The sequence below is a fragment of the Myotis yumanensis genome, unplaced genomic scaffold (assembly GCF_028538775.1).
Source record: "Myotis yumanensis isolate MYYU_CA2020_CCGP unplaced genomic scaffold, mMyoYum1.0.hap1 SCAF_20, whole genome shotgun sequence".
NCBI lineage: Eukaryota > Metazoa > Chordata > Mammalia > Chiroptera > Vespertilionidae > Myotis > Myotis yumanensis.
The window spans coordinates 10,210,160-10,231,881 of NW_027223771.1; the positions used below are offsets into that span (position 1 = coordinate 10,210,160).

The 21,722-nt window shown below is 55.7% G+C and overlaps 1 protein-coding gene across 1 annotated transcript in view; it reads right to left on the minus strand.

Annotated features, from left to right (window-relative positions):
* Positions 1–1,405: 1,405 nt before the first annotated feature.
* Positions 1,406–21,722, minus strand: part of IREB2 (iron responsive element binding protein 2) — a 36,875-nt gene continuing 16,558 nt past the window's right edge. Inside the window, exons 6-22 of the mRNA XM_070400623.1 lie at positions 19,995–20,064; positions 19,505–19,688; positions 18,635–18,774; positions 16,199–16,370; positions 15,585–15,685; positions 14,757–14,873; positions 13,815–13,974; positions 13,026–13,161; positions 11,309–11,393; positions 10,842–10,998; positions 10,514–10,638; positions 8,328–8,432; positions 8,096–8,238; positions 6,849–6,996; positions 6,644–6,766; positions 4,801–4,986; positions 1,406–4,235 (exon numbers count right to left, since the gene is read on the minus strand). Coding sequence (XP_070256724.1) covers positions 4,125–4,235; positions 4,801–4,986; positions 6,644–6,766; positions 6,849–6,996; positions 8,096–8,238; positions 8,328–8,432; positions 10,514–10,638; positions 10,842–10,998; positions 11,309–11,393; positions 13,026–13,161; positions 13,815–13,974; positions 14,757–14,873; positions 15,585–15,685; positions 16,199–16,370; positions 18,635–18,774; positions 19,505–19,688; positions 19,995–20,064 — 2,263 coding nt within the window. The 3' untranslated portion in view covers positions 1,406–4,124. The remainder of the gene's footprint in view (positions 4,236–4,800; positions 4,987–6,643; positions 6,767–6,848; positions 6,997–8,095; positions 8,239–8,327; positions 8,433–10,513; positions 10,639–10,841; positions 10,999–11,308; positions 11,394–13,025; positions 13,162–13,814; positions 13,975–14,756; positions 14,874–15,584; positions 15,686–16,198; positions 16,371–18,634; positions 18,775–19,504; positions 19,689–19,994; positions 20,065–21,722) is intronic.

The window sequence follows — 21,722 nt, forward strand, 5'->3', positions numbered from 1 at the left end:
CGCCCCCCGGCGAGCAGCTCTGAGCTGGCTGCTTCCGGCTATGGAGTTGCACCGCGTGGTGTGCACAGTCCCGGTAGGAGGTTCCAAGGACCGTTTTTTCTAGGGATCGTCGGTGTCTGGGCGCGACTCGCACCCTTTCTCCTTCCTCCCCTTCCTGCAGGCAGCACGCACCCCGGAGGCCGCCTTCGGACCCACGTCCCCGGAGCTGCAGGTCTGATGGGAGGTCCCGTCGGTCGGGCTGGCTGCGTTCTGCACAGACCCAGCTCCCAGGATCGCGGGTGGCGCAATCCTGGTAGGTGTGCACACTCCGGGTGCCGATGGGGAGCTGCAGGGGGCGCGGGGCCTCGGCCAGACGCACAGCACCCCGTTTCCTGCTCTCTTCCCACGCCACTGACTTTATTATAACGGATGGGAAGGAGGCGGGGAGGGTTCCCAGGGGGCGGGTCAGTAGTTGGGTCAGAAGCTGTAGGATCATCGGGTTCTCTCCCCGCGGGAAAAGTGCGGAAACACGTGATTTTCAGGAGGCTGTGCGAATAGTTGGTAACCCTCGTTGTCCAGGGCCACCAGGCTCTGATGGACAGCTGGGTGCACTCCTGCAGCCCACACAGGACTTCCGAGGGGGGATCTCGCCACCCGCCCACGCAGGCAGCTGGGGCCTTGTCTTTTGTGAATGCACAGCCCCCACCCCTCATGCTTTTTTTTTCCATCAGCGTGTAGCGCCCTCGGTTATCTGCTGCCCCCGCGATGGCCTCGGATGTGCCCCAAACCTCTGCTGAGGGCTGGCCTTTCCCGTTAGATTTGGTTCTTATCTCCAAGTAGCAGCTTCCCACAGCCCCAGTCTCAACACATCTCATCCCTTTAGGCTGTGAAACACCAGCTCTGATTCGGTTTTCTGTGGCCAGAATCTGACTCCTGTTTGGCCTCATTAGGGCACCTGTATACCTGTCCCTCAGGCAGCTCATGAGTTCTCCCCCCTCACTATGTTCATTTTGTCCTATTCTTTTTAAAAAAAATATATATTTTACTGATTTTTTTACAGAGAGGAAGGGAGAGGGACAGAGAGTTAGAAACATCCATCAGCTGCCACCTGCACACCCCCTACTGGGGATGTGCCCGAAACCAAGGTACAGGCCCTTGACCAAAATCAAACCTGGGACCCTTCAGTCCGCAGGCCGACGCTCTAGCCACTGAGCCAAACTGGTCAGGGCCCTATTCTTTTTTAAAGTATATTTTTATTGATTTCAAAGAGGAAGGGAGAGAGAAACATCAATGATGAGAATCATCGATCAGCTGCCTCCTGCACGCCCCACTGTTTGAAGAGAAAATTCTAGATGCCACCCTATTTCTCTTTGTTAGGTGTTTCGTTTTCAATCACCACAAAATATTTTATTAGAAGAGTCAAACAGGTGATAATACAATTTTCTTTATTAAAAATAATTTACAGCATCAATAACATATACACAATTGTCATCAACTGAACTTTGCCTCCAATATATTTCTATACAATACTTAACATCATTGAACTTACAACTGCTACACTGTGTTGTTGGCTTAAGTGATTGACAACTGGTAGTTGCTGAAGGAGATAATGTGTTCACGGTCAGGTGCGTGTGAACTGATGGGACATCGGCACTGTCACACTCTAGGAGAAGGCCCCCGAGGAAGCCCAAGTCCACCCCCCACCTCCCTTTTCGTTCCCCCAGCACCCAGCATCTTAGTACCGTCTCCTCAACCCAAAGGCAAGAGAAAGGTGTCTCTTAATTCAACCGCAGAAAAACGTCAGTCAGCTCATTTCTCCCCGCGCAGGCGACGCACACGGTGACCGTGGAGGCCATGGCCACGGCCCTGACCAGGCCCGAGCTGTACTTTCCCCTTCAGAGCCACTGGAGTGTGACCACCAGTGAGAAACTGAGCAACCTGGCTACAGGGGTCCTGACACTTCCCTCAGGTGCCACCTGGACATCCGGAGACAAAACAGGAAATGCGACAGCCGTCGGCCTGGGAACCTTCGGCGTAACCATGGCAGTGCGGTGGCTGGACGCCATTCTCACTGACTCGCTTTACAGGAGTAACACAACCCAAAGGCATGGAGCATCATGTGCTTTAACTACAACACTCACTTTCTTCTCTTATGTCACCATGTGTCCTTTCCACAATATTTTTTTAACACGTCGTTGCCCAGACAGAGTTAACAAAGGAGGGAAGTCAAACAAAAACCAGCAGAGGCCGCGTTTCTGCCAACACAGTGTTTGGCTGGAGGAGCTGTAAGGGACACACTGGGGCATACAGCAGTCTCCCCCCGACCGATAACCACGCTCACCCAGCTTTTTGGTTTATTGTATAGAAGCGAGAGATTAAGAGGCCCTCGATCCTGTTCCTGAAAGACGAGGTCTGCTTGTACTATCACTCGGCAAGGCAGATGGGAATTTCAGTGCCTAATTCCTAGCTTGCTTTATGGTCTTCATCTCCTGGGCCAGATGTTTATGCCGACACCCAGGCCTCTGCCATGGGTGATCCATTATAACATCCTTAAAGCTGATACTGACGCCCGCCCCAGCCCAATCCGGAATTACCATTTCTTCAAATCCTATCATGGGCATTTCAACATTCAGCTGGGAATTTCTCCATCCCTAACTCATATTTTCATGTAAATTAGGAACACACATGCATGGACAAATACACAGAATAAAATAATCAAGAACACCATTTGATCTGCAAGTACCACGTAACATTTTTAAATAAAGGGACTTGTCGAGCTCCAGCCCGTCTAACTGTCTGAGCACGTATCTGCAGGACGGTGGAGAGGCTGCATGACTGACTGTGTGCGAAGGCCTCCGTGGTCTTCACCCACCGGGGCCGAGCTCCAGCCCGTCTAACTGAGCATGTATCTGCAGGACGGTGGAGAGGCTGCATGACTGACTGTGCGAAGGCCTCCGTGGTCTTCACCCACCGGGGCTGAGCTCCAGCATTCGAGTCAGGAACCCTTTTCTGTGCCGTGTGAACTGACGCTCAAGTGCAGCAACCGAATCGGGCCACTGAAGACCGTATGGGAGAAAACTTGCCATGTAAGTTAATTTCTTGATTTCAAAAGGGGCATAGGACTTTCTGAAATTCATTATCCAAACTTTTTCTTAAAAGCTGCCCCGCTTCTTGGAGACAGCACTCGAGGTGGGAGCAGGGAGCAGACGCATCCGGAGAGAACTCAGTGTTCTAGCCTGAGGGTCAGCTTTGGTTACAACAGAAACAGTGACACCACCCACAGATCATCCAAAGCAAGTAAAACACAGATTCAAAATGACAGGAAATCAACCAAAGTCATTAAGGAATAGCCAACACTGACAATGCCTCGGCCTGAGCACCCACATTCTGGTTGGCGGCCCCTAACCATCAGGTGCCGGGGGTGACAGCACCACGTCAGGTGAGCAAACCCCTCACCCCCCTCAGACGGGCCAGCCCCGTCCTCCCAGAGGCTCGGCGCGAGTGCCTGGCGTCACGGCTGCACAGGACCCCTCGTCGCTGTCACGTGGCAGGGCCACTCTGTGTGTCCTGCCCGTCCAGCCTCGCGGGGGAGGGGCATGCGGAGCTGGACGGGCCGTGCGGGCAGGTCCTCCCCTTGCAGGCGGCGTGAGGCTGAGGGTACCTGGCTCACGTCTCCACGAAGCCAGCCGCGCCCCCAGCGCCGTCTGAGGAGGACTCGTCCACCCGGAGTCCATCAGATCCCAGCTCCCGCGCGAGAGTCTCATCTGGTTCTGACGTGTCGCTCTGCCCTCACACCAGCAGCAGCGCACACAGTCCTAACGATGCAAACTGAACAGCCCACTCAGGAAGCTCCGCACAGGACCATCTCCAGCACGTGCCAAGTCCCGCCTTTATTTACAATCGGTGACAGGCCTCACACTTACCTCTCGTCCACCACACGCTTCCCGCTGACAGCAATGTTAATAGCACCATTCGTATCGTATTAAAATCAGGAAGATTCCGTCCTGCCGCAGCGTGATTGGAGCCCACCCCCCGCGGTGAGATCGGGAGCGTCGGGTCTACAGCGCCACGGCGAGGTTCCGGTCCGGCACCAGGGGCGTGGCTCGCAGTGACCAGTTTGGAAAGGGGTCCATGGGGAGTGGGTACTATGAGAATTTCCGTGCCACAAAGTTTAACAATCCTCCGTGTTTGTACAAGGTGATTTCCACGTCGTTTTCAAACGAAGCGATCACGCGAAATGCTTTTCCAGTGCTTGTCTGCAAACAAACAGAAACGTCGCATGAGTGTCCCTGAGTGGCCACGACCGCTGTCCTACGCAGGGACTGCTCCCCACACTTCTGTCCACCCCGGGCCTCGCAGCTAAGGAGACCTCGTCCTCCCTGATTCTGAAGGGTCACATGATCTCACCTAGAACGTGAACCCCGTCCGTGGATTCTGACTTGCTGACCAGGAAAGCTGCACCCGCTACTCACGTCCATTTACATCAAACATCATCGCCCAGAACACCTGTCCCCCCTTCTCTTTTCCTTAAAGCCTGTGGCCCTAACCTTCCTGCGGAGCGGCTCCTCGGCCGATGAACGCGAGGTTAGGACAGAGCCGAGAGCAGGAAAGGTGGCCGGCACGTGCGCACGCCCCTCCTCCTGGGCAGCATGCCCTGCTGCCCGCCTTCCCTCGGGGATCTCACCCCTGCAAGGCCACACGGCCACCTGCCCGGCTCACGGTCCCACCCGACGCCAGAGCAAGCCCCAGTGACCGCGGGGCCTCACGCGCAGCGTCTCCCTGCACACACGGCGCAGGCCGTACGTCCGGGCTGAGGGATACCTTCATGGTGAGCGTGACGCCGGGAGACAGCTCTTCAGGAAAGGCCAGGGAGAAGGTCTCTCGGCCGGTCAGGCCCAGGGTCTCGGCGTTCTCCCCGGGGAGGAACTGCAGGGGGGCGATGCCGATGCCAATCAGGTGGTCCTTGTGGATTTTCTCGTAACTTTCCGCCAGCACAGCTCTCACGCCCTGTAACACACGCGCGCTTACTTCCTTCCCTGCTCTGGAAGCTCCTTCACTGCACGTTTTAAAGGAGAAAACATCCCGCTTTCGGCCTTTCTGTGAAACCGCCCAGCTCCCCGTCCACACCGAGGGCGATGCATCCGAGAATCAGAGCCGTTCACAGGCGGGTCTGTGCCCTGCCCCTCCCGGGCGGGGCCTGCACACAGTGTGAGCTCTGTGATGGCGCGGTGGGCCTGGGCCCAGGGGCTTCTGTCTGTCTGTCCCTGGAGGCTCTCACATGTGCTTGCACTCCCTCCGGAGATGCCACTACGATCAGGGAACAGAAGGGAGCAGCGGAGTGAACTCTGTGCCATGCAGGGGAGGACACGGAACGGCCTGAGCAGACAACGCTGAGAGCAGGGATAAACCACAACGACGGGGGGACCAGGAAGGCCCGATCCACCCACAGACAACAAGGCACGGGCACAGACGGGGGCTCGGGCTGAGGCTCCGATCCGGAGCAGCAGGAAGCTGTGCGGCCCGTCCTGCTCCCGAAGAGGAGGGGTTCTCTCTGGAGAAAGCGGGCGGAGCAGCTCCAGCCCCGGCGTCTCCACTTTTACAATCACTGTCCCTCAGGGGCCTTTGACACATTCCCCCCATCACACCTTCCTCACTGTCACCCCCAGGAGTTCGCCACCACAGACACACGGTGATCTGTCTGTGTGCAGACCTGGGCCTGCACCGGTTTAACCCCGAGAACGGGTGTGCGTCCCCTGGAGGGCACCACCCTGTCCGGGGGTCTGAGACGAGGACCCGGCCCAGGGAAGGCGGGAGACCCCTCTGGAGTAAGGGCGATGCTGAGCCGTGTCCCGAAGGGTCTCCGTCCCTGAAGACACTCAACGGCTCAGAGAAACACGTAGCTTCTGCCACCCCCATCGTCACCCTGAGCAAGGCCCACGGTGCCGGAGCCCAGCCCAGCTGTGCTGTCTGCGTGTTAGTGGCCAACTGAACCCACAGTCAGGACCGCCTGCGACAGGAGGAAGGCCCAGAACGTAAATCAAAGACTAAGAAAATTTCAGAAGAAAGGCAGGCTGCACCGATCATTAGTATTCACAGTCCTTGTAAAACCTCAGAAAGAGAAGCTGCATGCGCCCCCAGCCCCAGGCTGTGTCCATTCAGGGCGTTAGGACTGAGAAGACCGAAGCCTCACGCACACGAGGGCGACAGGGGTGTGACCCGCCTCCCACCACACCTGCAGGGACCCACCCGCGCCTGACGTCTGAGCTGGCGGGGACACGCGTCACGCAAGCCACGGGACTGTGCCCGCCCGCCGTCCGCCGCTGCCACCCGAGGAGCAGCCTCGTGGGGAAACAGTAAAACGGGGCCCACAGCTCCGAGTGTTCACTCCGGGGAGCAAATCCGAGAAGATGAAGTGAAAAGGGAGGCCGGCACATAGCGCTGCCGGTGGGGACACGTCATTACCGATTTCCTCAAACGAGAAAAGGTGATGTAGGCTCAGGTTCAGGATATCAACGCAACCAGCTTACAGAAGAGCACTTCAAAACCCCACACATATAAGATCAGGACAGGCCAGAAAGTCCAAACGAGTAAGAGAACCCAGACAGGACGCTGCGGGTAAACAGTGAAAGCTGAGGCTTAAGGGGTAAAATTGAAGACTCGGTACCAGCAGATACGGCCCCTTGGCCGCCCAGTCCCTGGAGCTCCCGGAGCCGTACTTCCTTCCCGCCAAGATGATCAGTGGGATGCCCTCCTTCTGGTACAGCTCTGCGGCCTCAAACACATCCAGCTGCGGAGAAAACAAACAAAGACCCTTCACACGAGGCCTGATTCCGGCAGCTCTGGTCTCAATGCCTCGCACGCATCCTCACCGTCTGTCCCGACGGGAAATGGATGGTTTTGGGAGCCGGTTTTCCAATAAACTTATTCAGAAGCTTGATGTTTGCGAAGGTGCCTCTTGTCATCACAGCATCGTTGCCTCTGCGGGCTCCGTAGGAGTTGAATTCTCGAGGGGTAAGGCTGCAAGAAAGCCATGCGTCGGAAAACTTACTCGAAAGCACTTTATTACAGAAAATTTCCCTGAAAGCAGGGAAAAGGGAACAGCGAGTGCCCACAGAACTCGGCGTATCTGAACTGTACACGTTTCAGGTCCTTTCTCTAGGAGATATGGGCCCTTAAAAAGATCAATAACAAAATAGAAAAAAAAAGACAGAAGAAGCCACGATTCCTTACTGTCACGTAGCCAGTTAACACTCTATGGCCCCCGACTGTCTCCAGGCCTTTCTGATGGTTTGTTCAAATCAGGGTGCACATATGGCTCATAAATTCATCCCATTCATCATGCTCCCTTAACGTCTCTCTGTCCCCTTGTACTTCAGGGCAGGTTTCCTGCATCCAGGCTGTGCCTCTCTATGCTGTCATCGCACACATCTATGCCCCCGTATCCTCATGCCCGACGTGGGAGCCCGTGGCGTGGTAAGACCGGTCTTGCCCCGGCTGGTGTGGCTCAGGTGGCTGCAGTGGTGCCCCACACGCAGAGAGGTGGCGGGTTCGATTCTCAGTCAGGGCATAGACCCGGGCCGCGGGTTCGATCTCCGGCCGGGCGTATACGCGTGGCAACCAACCAATGTTTCTCTCTCCCATCAACGTTTCTCCCTTCCTCTCTCTACAATTAATGAAAAACTTACCCTTGAGTGAGGATTAAAAACACACCTGGCTTTTGGTTGGATACAAGCCCAGCCCAGCCCAGCCCAGGAACGGGCACTCGCTCTACAGCCCACCCAGCACACGGACAGTCCGCGCTCCCACGCAGGAGGGTGGCCAGAGCCAACCACCAGCCTTCATGTGGGAGGGCAGACCAAGCTCCACCCACTGAGCCACACCGGCCAGGGCCACACTGACCTTCCAACAAAGTAGCACCGGGGGGAAAAATCTCATTTCCGATCGTTTCTCACGTAGACCACGAGGGCTCTACTTAAATCCATTTCCACCTCTAAAGCTCTCAGCAAAGGCAGGAGCGAGAGGCCCGTTACGGCGTGCCCACTGCCCGCACCGGGCGCGCGGCAGCGTGTGCTCCCTGCAGACACGCCGAGGAAGGATAACCCGCGGCGGCACCCACCCTCTGTTCGTCAGGTACTTGGCGGCGGCACTGCTGCGGGAGATGCTCCCCGCGGGGGAGATGTGGTCGGTGGTGACGGCGTCCCCCAGGTGCAGCAGGACGTGCGCGTGCTCAATGGGCTGCGGGGCGGCCGGCTCTTTGGTCTGAAGGTGAAGGAAGTGGAAGACGCTGAACTCCATGGGGTGTTACTTCACCACCACCCCTCAGAGAGGAAAAATACAACCGTGCTTACCAGCTTGTCGAAAAACGAGGGACACCTGATGTACGTGGACTTGGAGTCCCACGGAAACAAGACGGAATCTGGTGCGTCCAAGGAATTCCAGCGCTTGTCGCCCGTCTGTGGAAGGAGACGCGGGGTCAGAACGAGGCTTATGGGAACGGTCGCGGGGATAAAGGAGCACTCAGGTTAGGATAATAAGAAAGGTCTTATCATTTCCTAAGAAAGGCGACACAGCGCATTCTAAACCATCATGGCGCCCTGGCCAGTGTGGCTCAGTGGACAGAGCATCGGCCTGCGGACTGAAGGGTCCCGGGTTCAATTCCAGTCAGGGCACAGGCCCAGGTTGCGGGCTCAATCCCCAGTGTGGGGTGTGTGCGAGGCAGCCGATCCATGATTCTCTCTTATCATTGATGTTTCTATCTCCCTCTCCCTTCCTCTCTGAAATCAATAAAAATATATTAAAAAATAAATAAACCATCATGGCATTCCTCGGAGGAATCATCTCAGCACACCGAATTCTCAGGAACGCCTCCAGAGTTAATTTTATTATAAACTGAATATAAAAGGCTATAGAATCCACCCTGACCAGGTGGCTCAGTTGGTCGGAGCGTCAGCCCGTGCACCAACAGGTTGCAGGTTCAATCCCCAGTCAAGGAACCTACCTCGGTTTCGGTCCCGTGCCCAGTTGGGGTGAGAAAGGGAGGCAACTGATTGTCTCTCTCTCCCCCCCTAAAAATCAATGAACATATCCTCAGGTGAGGACAAAAAGCCCACAAAAAACCAAAAACCTTAATGAATCCAGTAGAGGCTGGAGAATTAGGAAGATCCACACACGCTGCTGAAGAGTGAGTGTGCTGTGTGTGTGCTATATGTGTGTGTGTGTGTGTGTGTGTGTGTGTGTGTGCTGTGTGTGTGTGTGCTGTGTGTGTGTGTGCTGTGTGTGTATGCTGTTTGTGTGCTGTGTGTGTGTGCTGTTTGTGTCTGAGTGTGCTGTGTGTGTGCTATATGTGTGTGTGTGTGCTGTGTGTGTATGCTGTTTGTGTGCTGTGTGTGTCTGAGTGTGCTGTGTGCTGTGTGTGTGTGTGGGGGGGGGGGGGTGCTGCTGCTCACCTTGAAGAACAGGACAGAAAAGCCTCTGCTTTGCGATCCGCCCCACCCCCGCCCCGTGTATCGTCCTCCCCAACCACATGCCCGTGTCCGCTGCTCAGCACCGAGGGCCCTGCATCGCCCGTGCTCGACCACGACCGTCCCTGCTCCAGCCTCAGCGCCCCCCCAGCACGGCTCACACAGAGCCAGCCCTCTGATGACGCCACGCCCCTCACTCCACTCAGAGCAAAGGCCAGTTACAGCAGCTCCAACCAACTCCCCACAGGCCGGCCCCTCCCCGGCTGCCTCACTTCCTCCCGCCGCCCTCCCGTCCTGTGGAGCCAGCAGGCCTCCTCCGGGTCCCCTCCTGAGGCCGGGAAGCCTCGCTCTCGGCCCAGGTGTGTGACTGACCTGTTCGCCTCTTTCACCTTCGCTCAATCCTCCCACACAAAACTGCAGCTCACGCCCCCATTTTGCACAACTGGTCCTCTTTGTCCTGTATTTTTTATCTGTGTTTTTCCGGAGCGTGGATTCCTTTTTAACATACTGTGTAACTTACCTAATCGTTCTGTGCACTACTCACTGTCTATCCCTCCCCATGAGAATCCTGTTTTGTTCACAGACACATGCTAACCAGAGTAGGTGCTCAATAAACATTTAAGTGAATAAATGCCTTTTCTGACTTGTATTTATATTGTTTTATGCTTGTATGTGCAAAAAAAAAAAAAACCTCTGGAAGATGCTTAGGAATCTGATACCTCTAAGGAGAGTGAGTGGGAGATCTCATTGTTTGCACTCAATTCCTGCACCCTCCACACGGGGGATCGAGCCACCCGGCGTGGCCCTGACCAGGAACCACCCAGTGACCTCCTGGCTCCTGGGCCGATGCTCACCGCGGAGCCCCGCCAGCTGCTACACTTCTGTGAGCAACAACACAAACTCTAGTCCTCCCAGCTGTTCCCTTAGACATCAGAGTCCAGACTTAAAACAACCCCCACGCATTCACACTGCGCATGCAAATCGCGTCACTGCAACGCCTCTCCCCTTCAGAGAGCACGAGTGACGCCAACACGGCCACGCGGTGAGCCACCGGGAAGCCCAGGGGCTCTGACCTCCATCTTCTCCTTCAGCGCCTTGAACACGGAGCACAGGACCTGCTCCTCCTCCACCTGCTGGACCTCCTCTCGGCTCGGCCAGATGTCCTGCAGGAAGATGTCCTTGCCGGCGGGGTCAGTGCCTATAAAAAGTTAATATAAAATGTAACTCCCTCGAGACAGTTCCAAAGTCACACCAGAGAACCAAGTGCATTATCCACAACCAGTGCTCCGGCTTCAGCCGCTGGAAGAACGGGTGACTTGCGCATTCTGTACTCTTCCTTTAATGCAGAAATTCATCGCTATGCCTGTGGGACAAGTCCCTGGAATAATCCACAGAACGTACCGAGAGGCTCTGTCTGGAAGTCTATGTTCACGGTGCCGGCGATGGCGTACGCGACCACCAGGGGCGGAGAGGCAAGGTAAGTGGCACGGACACAGTCACAAAGACGGCCCTCAAAGCTTTTGTTTCCAGATAGAACTCCACAGGTAACCAGGTCACCCTGAAACACACACACAGATCCAGTCAGTTCAAGAGATGGTACGAATTTGGAGAATCATAAAGCAACCGCAAATACGACATTTCTTAGGGCAAGATAACCCAAAAGCACATTTCCCATTATGAAGCACAAATAAGCTAAAATAACTCCTTACATTTTAAAGAAATTATTTCGAGAATCAAAACACGATTCTAATTATTTGAAGACGGACGGTGTGAGGACTGGAGAAACAAGCACGTCAGCGTACACTTCCTGTAACTGAACGACCAAGCCCAGTGCAGGGGCAGCATGTGGCCGCCTCGCGAGCCGTTACCTGTTTCACGGCACTCAGAACGGCGTCTGACAGGGGCCCTGTGTTCCCCACGCACGTCGAGCAGCCATAGCCGACGACTTCAAATCTGCGGCAGAAAAGCATCAGGTTGGCCAGAGCAGCACACGTGTGCGCGGGAGGAAGGGCAGGCAGCTTCCTCTCCTCGCTGGAAGCAGCTACCTGAGGAGTCGTGGGGCACAGACCAGCTGTGCCCGTCCGTTCACCTCCCAGCCCTGGGCCCAGGCTGCCCTCAGGCTGGCTGCCCACCGCGCCCACACGCACCCTCGGAGGGGCACCCCCGGAGGGGCACCCCCGGAGGGGCACACCCGGAGGGGCACACCCGGAGGGGCACCCTCGGAGGGGCACCCTCGGAGGGGCACACCCGGAGGAGCACCCTCGGAGGGGCACACCCGGAGGAGCACCCTCGGAGGGGCACACCCGGAGGAGCACCCTCGGAGGGGCACACCCGGAGGAGCACCCTCGGAGGGGCACACCCGGAGGGGCACCCTCGGAGGGGCACACCCGGAGGGGCACACCCGGAGGGGCACCCTCAGAGGGGCACACCCGGAGGGGCACCCTCAGAGGGGCACACCCGGAGGGGCACACCCGGAGGGGCACACCCGGAGGGGCACCCTCAGAGGGGCACACCCGGAGGGGCACCCTCAGAGGGGCACACCCGGAGGAGCACCCTCGGAGGGGCACACTCGGAGGACACACCAGAGGGGCACACCCAAAGGAGCACCCTCGGAGGGGCACACCCGGAGGAGCCGGGGCTGAGGCTGCTCCAGGGGGATGAGATGAACTGTCTGACACTGCACAAGCAAGCCCTCAGATCCTGCTGGGAACACAACAATTCAAAACCGTCCTGTACTTCCTTCCAAAGGGTTCACACAGTGAAGTATCAGAGGGCCTGGCTGTCACCTGACGAAAGGCCCGAGAGACCTGTGGCTGGGACTGACAGCAGTCAGTCCTTCCCTCTCGACCAATTGAGCCAAGAAGAGTCCCTGACAAAAATATCAAGATGATATAACTAAAAACTTATCCATAAAATACACAAAGTTATTTTCAGATGCTCTTCTAAATTAAAAAGAAAACCATCCCACAAAAACATAAAATGTATCTGGCCTGCAAGGAATTGACGATTTATGTAAGATAATATGATTGAGCCTGGCTGGTGCGGCTCAGTGGTTGAGCATTGACCCAGGAACCAAGAGGTCATGGTTCCATTCCCAGGCAGGGCACACACCTGGGTTGTGGGCTTCATTCCCAATGGGGGGCGTGCAGGAGGCAGTGATCAATAATCCCCCTCATCACTGATATTCCTTTCTATCCCTCTCCCTTCCTCTCTGAAATCAATAAAAATACTTAAAAAAAAAGCAGCAACTTTCTCAGTTCATAATGCAACCTGCAGAACTGCATTCCTTTCTGAAAACTGGCCTTCGGGCGCGGGAGGGCACGCACCGGCTGGCACCGTCCCTGCCTGTCACTGTCACCTGGTCTGACCTGCTCGTCTTCCCGTCACATCTCCTCTCGCCAGCACCCGGCCTGACGTGACTATGCCCCCGTGTTGCTGAGGTGAGGTCTCAGGTGGCGCGTGGCCATGGCCAGGGGACTGCGAGGACTAAGCCTATTTCTCCTCTCTCCTCGCACAGGACAGGTCCCGGCGCGCAGCTCCGGCTCTGCTGAGCCCACGTCGAGCGGCCGAGAGGACGTGGCTTACCCGAGCGTGCGCAGGTAGGGCAGCACGCCGCTGGAGCTGAGGTAATGCGTGACCATCCCGCTGCCGGGCGCCAGGCTGGTCCGGATGTACGGCTGCACCCGCAGACCCGCCTCCACCGCCTTCTTCGCCAGGAGACCTGCCCAGGGACAAACCAGGGTGACCGTGGCGCTGGCTGCCCCACAGGAAAGTGGACAAGACAGGCCCCTTCACCAGCTGGGTCTCCAGTTCACAGGTGGGTGAAGGTCCACATTCATACGTTTATTTTATCATTTTTTCCACTGATTCGGTTCATTTGAAACCAACGCTGCAGTCGGCACAGCACCTCTGCACTGAGATGAGGCACAGCCTCACACACGACACAGACTGAGCTGTTTCAATCGCCACCATCACAATAAACTATGCCACTCAGTAACGTGACACGAGCTCCCACAGGAACCATGTGTCACGTACACACACTGATGGCGTGGCAGCCCGGCCAGTGTCGGCTCACACGCTCAGTGGGCCCAGCACAGCCATGGCAACGCCCACAGACACCAGAGCTGCTAGTCACAGTCCTCCTGGGTTAACAGAGGCAGATACGACCTAAACTAATAGATATGTGTTATAAAAAAAATAAATGTACCTCCTGTGTCATAGAAAGAACACGGACGACATAAGTCAACCTTAGGCCCGTAAAGCCCTACCTAAAACCTCACAACGCCCTCACCGTCCGACCTGTTCGACACAACCCTCCCCCCATCTGAGGGACAGTGACTGAGGAAAAGACGGCGGCCTGGAACCGCCACCTACCGGCCGCCAGCATGACGGACGGGTTGCAGTTGTTGGTGCAGCTGGTGACGGCGGCGACGACCACAGCCCCGTGCGACAGGCGGTAGTCGCTTCCTTCGTAGTGAAGGGAGACGGCGTCGCTCTGCTTCTCGGCCGCAATCTGGAAGCCTCTGCATCCAACCTGGAGAGAGTCCCACACAAACGTGAACTGCATGTTCTGGACACGCAGAGAAAACACGGCCCTAGCCAGGGTGGCTCAGTGGATAGAGCATCGGCCGGTGGAAGGAAGGTGCTGACGCCCGGGACAGGCAGCAGCCGTGACTCAGCTGGACCCTGCGTGTGCCACCGGGAGGCATCCACCGTCCACAGTTCTCTCTGCTGCGAACCAGCTTCGCCGGGGCCGGCTCTCCCTCGGCTCTGGTTCTCAACCGTCCCTGCTCACAGCAGAGCTCAGGAGGCGGGACCAGCTTTTTGTTAAGAAGGCCCCGAGGATCTGCTCCCAATGACTGTGTGCGTGTGCCAGTGCGTGTGCCAGTGCGTGTGCAGAATCTGCTAGAGCTGGCGACTGCTGGAGCAAGGCCCATGGGAATTCACGACTGTTTTACTCCTGTACAAGCCTGACATTTCCCACATGAAAATCAACACGTGATAAAGATTTAAGGTTGGAAAGGAAGTGAGGGACCAGCCTCCAGAACAGAGGACGGGAAGCCACAAGTCTCAGACAGGTGGTGTCTCCCTTGGTGTCTGGGAAGCCACAAGTCAGCGTCTACAAATCGCACAGAAACGTCTGTGACAGTGGGAACACGTCAGGGAGAGCCCAGCCACATGCAGTGCTCCGCACGTGAAATCGGGTGCTGTGACCAAGAAACCAACATTTTAACTGAGAACTTAAGGACCCCCGTGTGGATGACCGCCCGAGACCCGCCCGCTCTCCCCTGCGCCCACGTGCAGGGCGAGGCCCACCTTCTCACTCAGGCAAGCGCGGAAGTCACTCTTCATCTCCGTCACAGCGACTCTGTCCTGCGGCCTCTTGGGACCACTGACAGTCGCCACTATGGAGTTCAGGTTGATCCGGATCACCTGGGACAGGAGAGAAGGGGAGGGGCGATGAGGGCTCGTAGGGACGGGTTCCAACTCAAGCACTACTTTCTGAGAAAGAGTAAGTAAGTTTATGTTTTTTTAACACAACTTGTTGTCATGGGGAAACACACCCACCAAAGATATTTAAAAACCCCATTTCACTTATGAAATATATGACAATTTGCTAAAAGACTAGCGGATGCGTATGCAAACGACCGCACCAACACTGTACACTCTACGTGAACTTTTACCCCCCCTGTCCTCCCGCCCACAGGAACGCCGTCTCCACAGGCGCCTGGGCCAGCTGTGCGCTCCCTGCCTCTGGGCTCGGACCCACCCTCTCTGCCTGTGTGTGAGGGGGAGGCGGGCTGAGTGAACCTTCCTTCCTTCTCAGCTTCACTGAAGTAAAACTCTATGTAAAACTAAGAGTGAGGTCCGAGCAGGGTCAGAGAACACCTGTCAACAACAATGATGATGACAACAGCTGTCAGCACTGAGCACTCACTAGGCATCTGAGACTGTCCTGACGAATGTGTATTCATCTTGAGAGAACCATGTGTGGTAGAACCACCTTCGCATTTAGAGACGCGGACACTGAGGCAGGAAGGCTACCTGGTTTGTCCAGGCCGCGCAGCTAACAAATCTGAGCTGGGACGGAAGCCCGGCGGCCAGGCTCCGCGCTGACCCGGCCCTGGGGGTGACCGCACGCACCTGCGAGTACTCCGGCTCCCCCGAATCACCCTGGTCACTCCGGAACAACTTCACAGTTTTCAGGTAGGTCTCCATTGACTTGAGTTTGGCTTTGTCAAAACCTGAAAGATAAACAACAGAAACCCAGTGAGGAATTCTGAAACCTTCTGGGTTAGTGTGTTGAATTCCAACGATGAGCAAGAAACAAATGTTGCAAATTACTAAGCACTCAGAACCGAGGTCTTTGCGAATTAGCACTTGAGAGCATTCAAGAGCCTTTCTGATCAGCTCTGTCAGCTCCACAGCAGCCTCTCAAGGTGATCGATCACAGCAGGACCAGGAGCACTGAGCAGAGCAGGCACCTCACCAAGGGGACAGGGGACGGGGGACGGGGAACGGGGGGGGGGGGGTGGGGGGGGTAAGGAGGGGGTGCAGACCTGTGCTCTGCTTCTTTCTTTAAGCTGCGTGTCGATGGGTCAGTGGAGACCAGGGTTTGAGGCCCAACACTAAAGTCACCTGATGGTTTATGTGGAAGCCATTGTCCCAAAATAACGTAATGTTATGACCTTGAAAAACACAGCAGACAGACACACGGGAAGGCGGCATGTTTATCCGCAGGACCTCTGTCTTCTTACCTGTATGTTCTAAGTGTTTTAAGGTCACATTGTCAACAGGGAAGAAGCTGAGGGTAGCACCATATTCTGGACACATGTTTGCTATTGTCGTCCGATCCACTATTGATAACTGCGAGACTCCGCTTCCAAAAAACTCCACGAACTTGCCGGTCACTCCTGCTTGCCTGAGGTGCTGGATGGAGGGACAGACGCAGTTAGCAACGAGACGGGCACGGACTCTCCGAGAACCCTGCCCTCCGATCGCCACCCGACGCCAGGGACAGGGAGCAGAGGACTTCGCTGTTTAGGACGTGCGCTCGCTGGGGTGCAGCAGGCACTTAGAGAGAGGTCGGCGTCGCTGTCAGTCGGGTGGGAAAGGGCGTGATGCTCAGGCTGGGCTCCCACGTTCCCGTCCTGAGACTGGGGTCAGCGTGGACTCCTGTGTGCGCGCCTCTTCCTTGCTGAGCAGGACATAAAACAACCGTGCTTCTAGCCATTGAGGGCATCTGGGGTTTAATGAAAGACTAGAACACTGACCAAACTGTGTATAGGAACAGGCAGTTATATACTCTTCAAATTCCACCTCCTGTCCAAACATTTACAGCGATATTCGTTATAGGTGAGTTCCATTTTGATAGGGTTTAGCAGGTGGCTTCAAGCTTAGTTCCTTCTACCAGCCTTTCTCTTAGTTACTCCCAAGCAACCGAAACGGCTGCTCACCCTTCCTCACTGCACAAGGGGCTCAGCTGGTGCAGGGAGAGCCGGGGAGGCCGGAGCGAGACCTCCTCCGACCCATGGAGACTGCTAGTCCCAGCGGGTGGAGGGCTGGGGGTCAGTTCACAGATATACAAACTCCAGCCTAAGAGAAGATGTCTCCTTCGATTCATGGTCATTTTTTTGCAAACGAGGGGAAGACAGATGAAATACACCCAGTTGCTGCTTCCGCCAAACGAATGAGGCACCACGCTGAACACTCCGAAGAACACAGGATTAATCCTGCAAAGACCATGAACAGGACCTCCACCAAATGCCATCTTCCATAATAAACTTCTGTATCCGTGAGTCAAAATGCCAAACCAGGCTCAGGACACTATGTAAGGAGCAGCCAGAGGGTCCGAGAGGCCACATTAATTTTCAGGATGTCTGCAGGGAAGAATCGATTTCTACAGAAACATAATGGGATGCTCCTTTTCCTGGAGGAATAGGCTGTAATTCTCAATTTAGATTCTGGATCTGCGGTCCACACACCAAATCAATCATTTCTGTAAGCTGTCAAACGCTTTCCAAATTAGGGAAGATCAATACTGCATGCCGGGAGGGAGGCGGCACCGTCTCTCCCCCTACGGAGTGTCCTGAAGGCCTCCCCCACAACCGACGGCCGAAGCGCTGGGGCCTGGCCCGCGGGGAGCACAGCGAGCCCCAGGTGCACGCGCCTTAATCGCGGAAACGAGTCAGCAGATGATCACAGCTGTCGGACAGTCCGAGCCTGTGCAGCAACAAAGCCTACCCTGCCGCAGTGCCCTCCTCTGTGACGCAGCCGTTCTATGGACCGAGTGTCAGAATAACACAACAAAACCGCCAGAGAGCACAGGACTCCGCGGGGGCGAGACAGCGGCTCACCGGAGACCCTGCAGCACTTGTACAGAACCCACGCACAGTGTGGAGAAGCAACGCTGGAACAGCCCACAGAAAAGCCTGACTCGCCCTGGCCGGTGTGGCTCAGTGGATAGAGCGTCAGCCTGTGGACTGAGGGGTCCCGGGTTCGATTCCGGTCAAGGGCACGTTCCCAGGTTGTGGGCTTGATCCCCGGTAGAGGGTGAGCAGGAGTCAGCCGACCCATGATTCTCTCTCCTCATGGATGTTTTTCTCTCTCTCTCTCTCTCTCCCCCTCTGACATCAATAGACACACATATAAAAAGAGAGGCTGCCGCCACCACAGTCCCAGTCGCTGTTTCTGAAAGGATCTCCTTTCACAGAGGTCGCCTAAGACCATCCTGCACATCAGATATTTACATGACGATTCATCACAGTAGCAACATGACAGTGATGAAGTAGCAACGAAAATAATGTTATGGTTGGGTCCCAACGTGAGGAACTGTATATAAAGGGCCAGAAGGTTGAGAACCACTGTGAGAGCAACGGTTCCTCGGAGGCGGGTGACTCAGTGACGTGTTAAGGAGACTGGACTTTCCCCAACACCACGGAGCCCCCAGCTGCTGCTGAGGCCGGAAGGCGGAGGCTCCAGGCCCCGGGCGGGGAGGGAGCGCGGGCCCACGTCCTGGTCAGCGGCCTCACGGTGCGACTCGCTCAGAGTGAAGGTGGGAAATGGCCCAGTGACAGCAAACCCCCCCCCCCCCCCCCCCCGCTTGTAAGGAGGACGAGTGGACAGGTCAGTGAGCAGCGACGCACACGCCTGGACGGCCAGGACGAAGGCGTTTCGCCAGCACCTGCACGTACCTTTGTGATGCCAAGAACAACGTCTATGGACGTGACGAAAGGGTTGGAGGAGCCGGTCAGCTCACACCCCACCACCTCGGGCAGCGTGAGGGACACGGGCAGCCCCAGCATCACGGCTTCGGTCTCGATGCCTCCAACCCCTGCAGCGAGACGCACGTCTGAGCACAGGACGCGGGGGACACGCGCACTTCCCCGCGACACCGGGCGTTTCCCGAGCTCCTCAGCGGCTTCCCTGCGACCACGTGGGTTCGGAAACCGCGTCTTCTCGCTCACATGCTGCAAACCCGCTTTTACCTTCATGCTAAGCTCAGTAAACAGAGTCCCTGTTAGGCTACGCAGGGCGCCACGCTCAAGATGCGATACCAACAGAGCCCAGCCCAGGTCAGGCTCAAGCAGCCTGGCCTAACGGCACAGACAAAAAAAAAAAAAAAAAGGAAGCTGGTGGTCATCACAGGCTGTGAGAGAGGAAGTGCGCGCGGCCGGAGGGAGCAGCGCGTGTGAAGCTCGGGGACTACGGACCGTCTCTAAGGTGTGTGTGGGGGGGACGGCCGGGGCACCAGGCTGTGCAGGGCCTGGTGTAGCTGCAAAGGAGCCTGGGAGTATAGAGGCAGGGGAGCCACGGAAGCTCTTTACACAAGAGTGACCACCTCATCTTCACAGAGGCGGTCTCGGCCACGCTGACCACCCACTGGGCACTGTGCCAGTTTCATAAATCATCTCTGACCACACACTGACCCACACACCGGACCAAGCCCTCCTGTCCTGCTGCCAGGATAGAGAATGGTCTCCAGGCCACAGCGACCTGCTGCTGGTGCCCTTTCATGCCCGACGTCCTCACCCAAGAGAACAGGATGCAGGCTGTGTACTCACCCCAGCCCAGGATCCCCAGGCCGTTCACCATGGTGATGTGGGAGTCCGTGCCCACCACGCTGTCGGGGAAGAGGAGGGCCCCCTCCTCGAAGACCACCCGGGACAAGTACTCCAGGCTCACTTGGTGGGCCATGCCCGTGCCGGGGGGGATCAGAGCCACGTTCCGGAACACTCTCGAACACCACTGGGTTGTGGGTAAAGAAACGCAGTGTTAGTGCATCGTACGAATGTGTGCTCGCCATCACGATACGAATACTGACGCTAAAAACATCTTACCAATGGCCGCCAGGGCCCAAGTCTACAGACTAAACCTAAGAAAAGAGCCCAGATAAATGGTCGCTTCCAGCTGTGTCCCCAGGACTCGGGGGGGAGAGGGAGCCCACCCAGCCCACTGCTAGAAGCTCAAGAACTATTGGTCTCAAGACATAAAAACTGTACCTGCCAATATTTCACAAATTACAATTTAAAAAGTTCCCCCAAACACTTATACCTTGAAAAATTGAAGCCTCTCTCGATTTCTGCCAAATTCCACTTCTTGATTTTTTAACACTGTTTCAGGTCTGAAAGGAGGAAGAGCCGCATTAGAGCGTGTATCACAGAACAAGCTGCCTTGTTTCCCGGTCTCCATTCTTAGACACTTTGAACAGCATTCTGGGAACGGCCACTTCCTGACTCCTGACAACCCGGCGAGCGCGGCCCCTACATCACACCAGGAGGGGCTGCAGGATCAGGACTGTGCCGGCACAGGAAAGCCACGCCCATGTGACCCAGACCGCACTTCACGGGCATCGCTGGGAGACGTGGCTAAAGCGTATTAAAAATCAGGGTAAGTTCTGCTGGATTCCTCATGACAAGAAAGGAGGAGCAGGCAGCTTACACACCGTTAGGGTGAGCATGCCGCCCCGGGCCTCGGGCCAGGGCGCTGTCACCGCGGAGCAGTGGCCGACGGTCAGCACCATCTTCTAGTTTACAAAGAGCTTTTGGCCCAAACCCTGCACTCCTCTGTCCGAGCAGAAGGGCTATTTTGCCTGCAGGTAGCAGCTTGCCTGCAGGGGCTTGTAGATCCGCTCAGGAGTCATTAACTCAGAGAGAAAGCACTTCCCTCCGAGCAGGACAGAGCCCACCTTCAGGGACCTCACTGCATCTAATGATGTTTTAAAAATCGTTACAGCCAGTCCTACCCTGCTCATTTTCCTGCCAGCCCAGCTGGTGATTAAGGTTTGACTGAACATCAATACAACGTAAATGATACATGCCCTCCAGGGCCCAGATAATTACAGCTGTTCAGCTGGAGGGTTCTCAATACAAAGGCCACGTGAATAATTCACTGCCGAGTGGTCTCGGGAGACTTCCCAGGCCGGGGAGCAGCTTCTGGAGACTCCACGACCCAGCACCTGTGGCCATCGAGGGCCGTCCACCCTCTATCAGGCAGGCAGGGACTTCCCCTCCTGCCCTCGGCTCTCGCCTGAGCCTGCAGTGAACACATCACCGACACGTCACGGCACACACACAGTTATTCCTTTTTACACAGCCCGGGACTGCATATAACCCATCTTACTACTTTATAATTCAGACTCCAAACTGAAGGGAAATGTTACACCACATTGGATTTTTAGAAATAAAAATATACCATCTTAGCACTTCATGCTCTGCCAGTTATAAAAAGACAACCCAAAAAAATCAGTGACGTTTGAATCAATAAAGCCTCCTCTTCAAGAATTTGTGTGAGGAGATGTTGAACAGTCAGCACACTAGGCAGCAGGAATGAGGGGCGAGGACGTAAGATGCCATAATTGAGGGCAAAGGACCCACAGAGCATACTGAGCTCTCAGGAAGGAGGAACACGAGGTCCCTGTAACCTTCATGGACTCAATACGGCCGAAATTAAAAGAAAGAAAACTTAATAAACTACCTACTAGGAAACGGAACCGAGTCCTATGAATAGGAGTCTTTTCCCTGCTATCATTCAGACCATCACTTCTCTGGAACGGCTCAGTCAGGTTATAACACACATAATGACAATAGTATTATGGAGTAAGGAAAAATAAAACTCTCCAAGTAGGAAAAAAAGCTAGAACTATAAATAGGGAATTCACAGAAGAAAGATGAGTGAATGATGAGCATGTGAATGACACACATTCACCAGAATAAAAGCTCTCCGTTTAAGACGCAGCGAACTTCTCTGTCTGCACGAGTCAGGAACTTAAACATATTTACA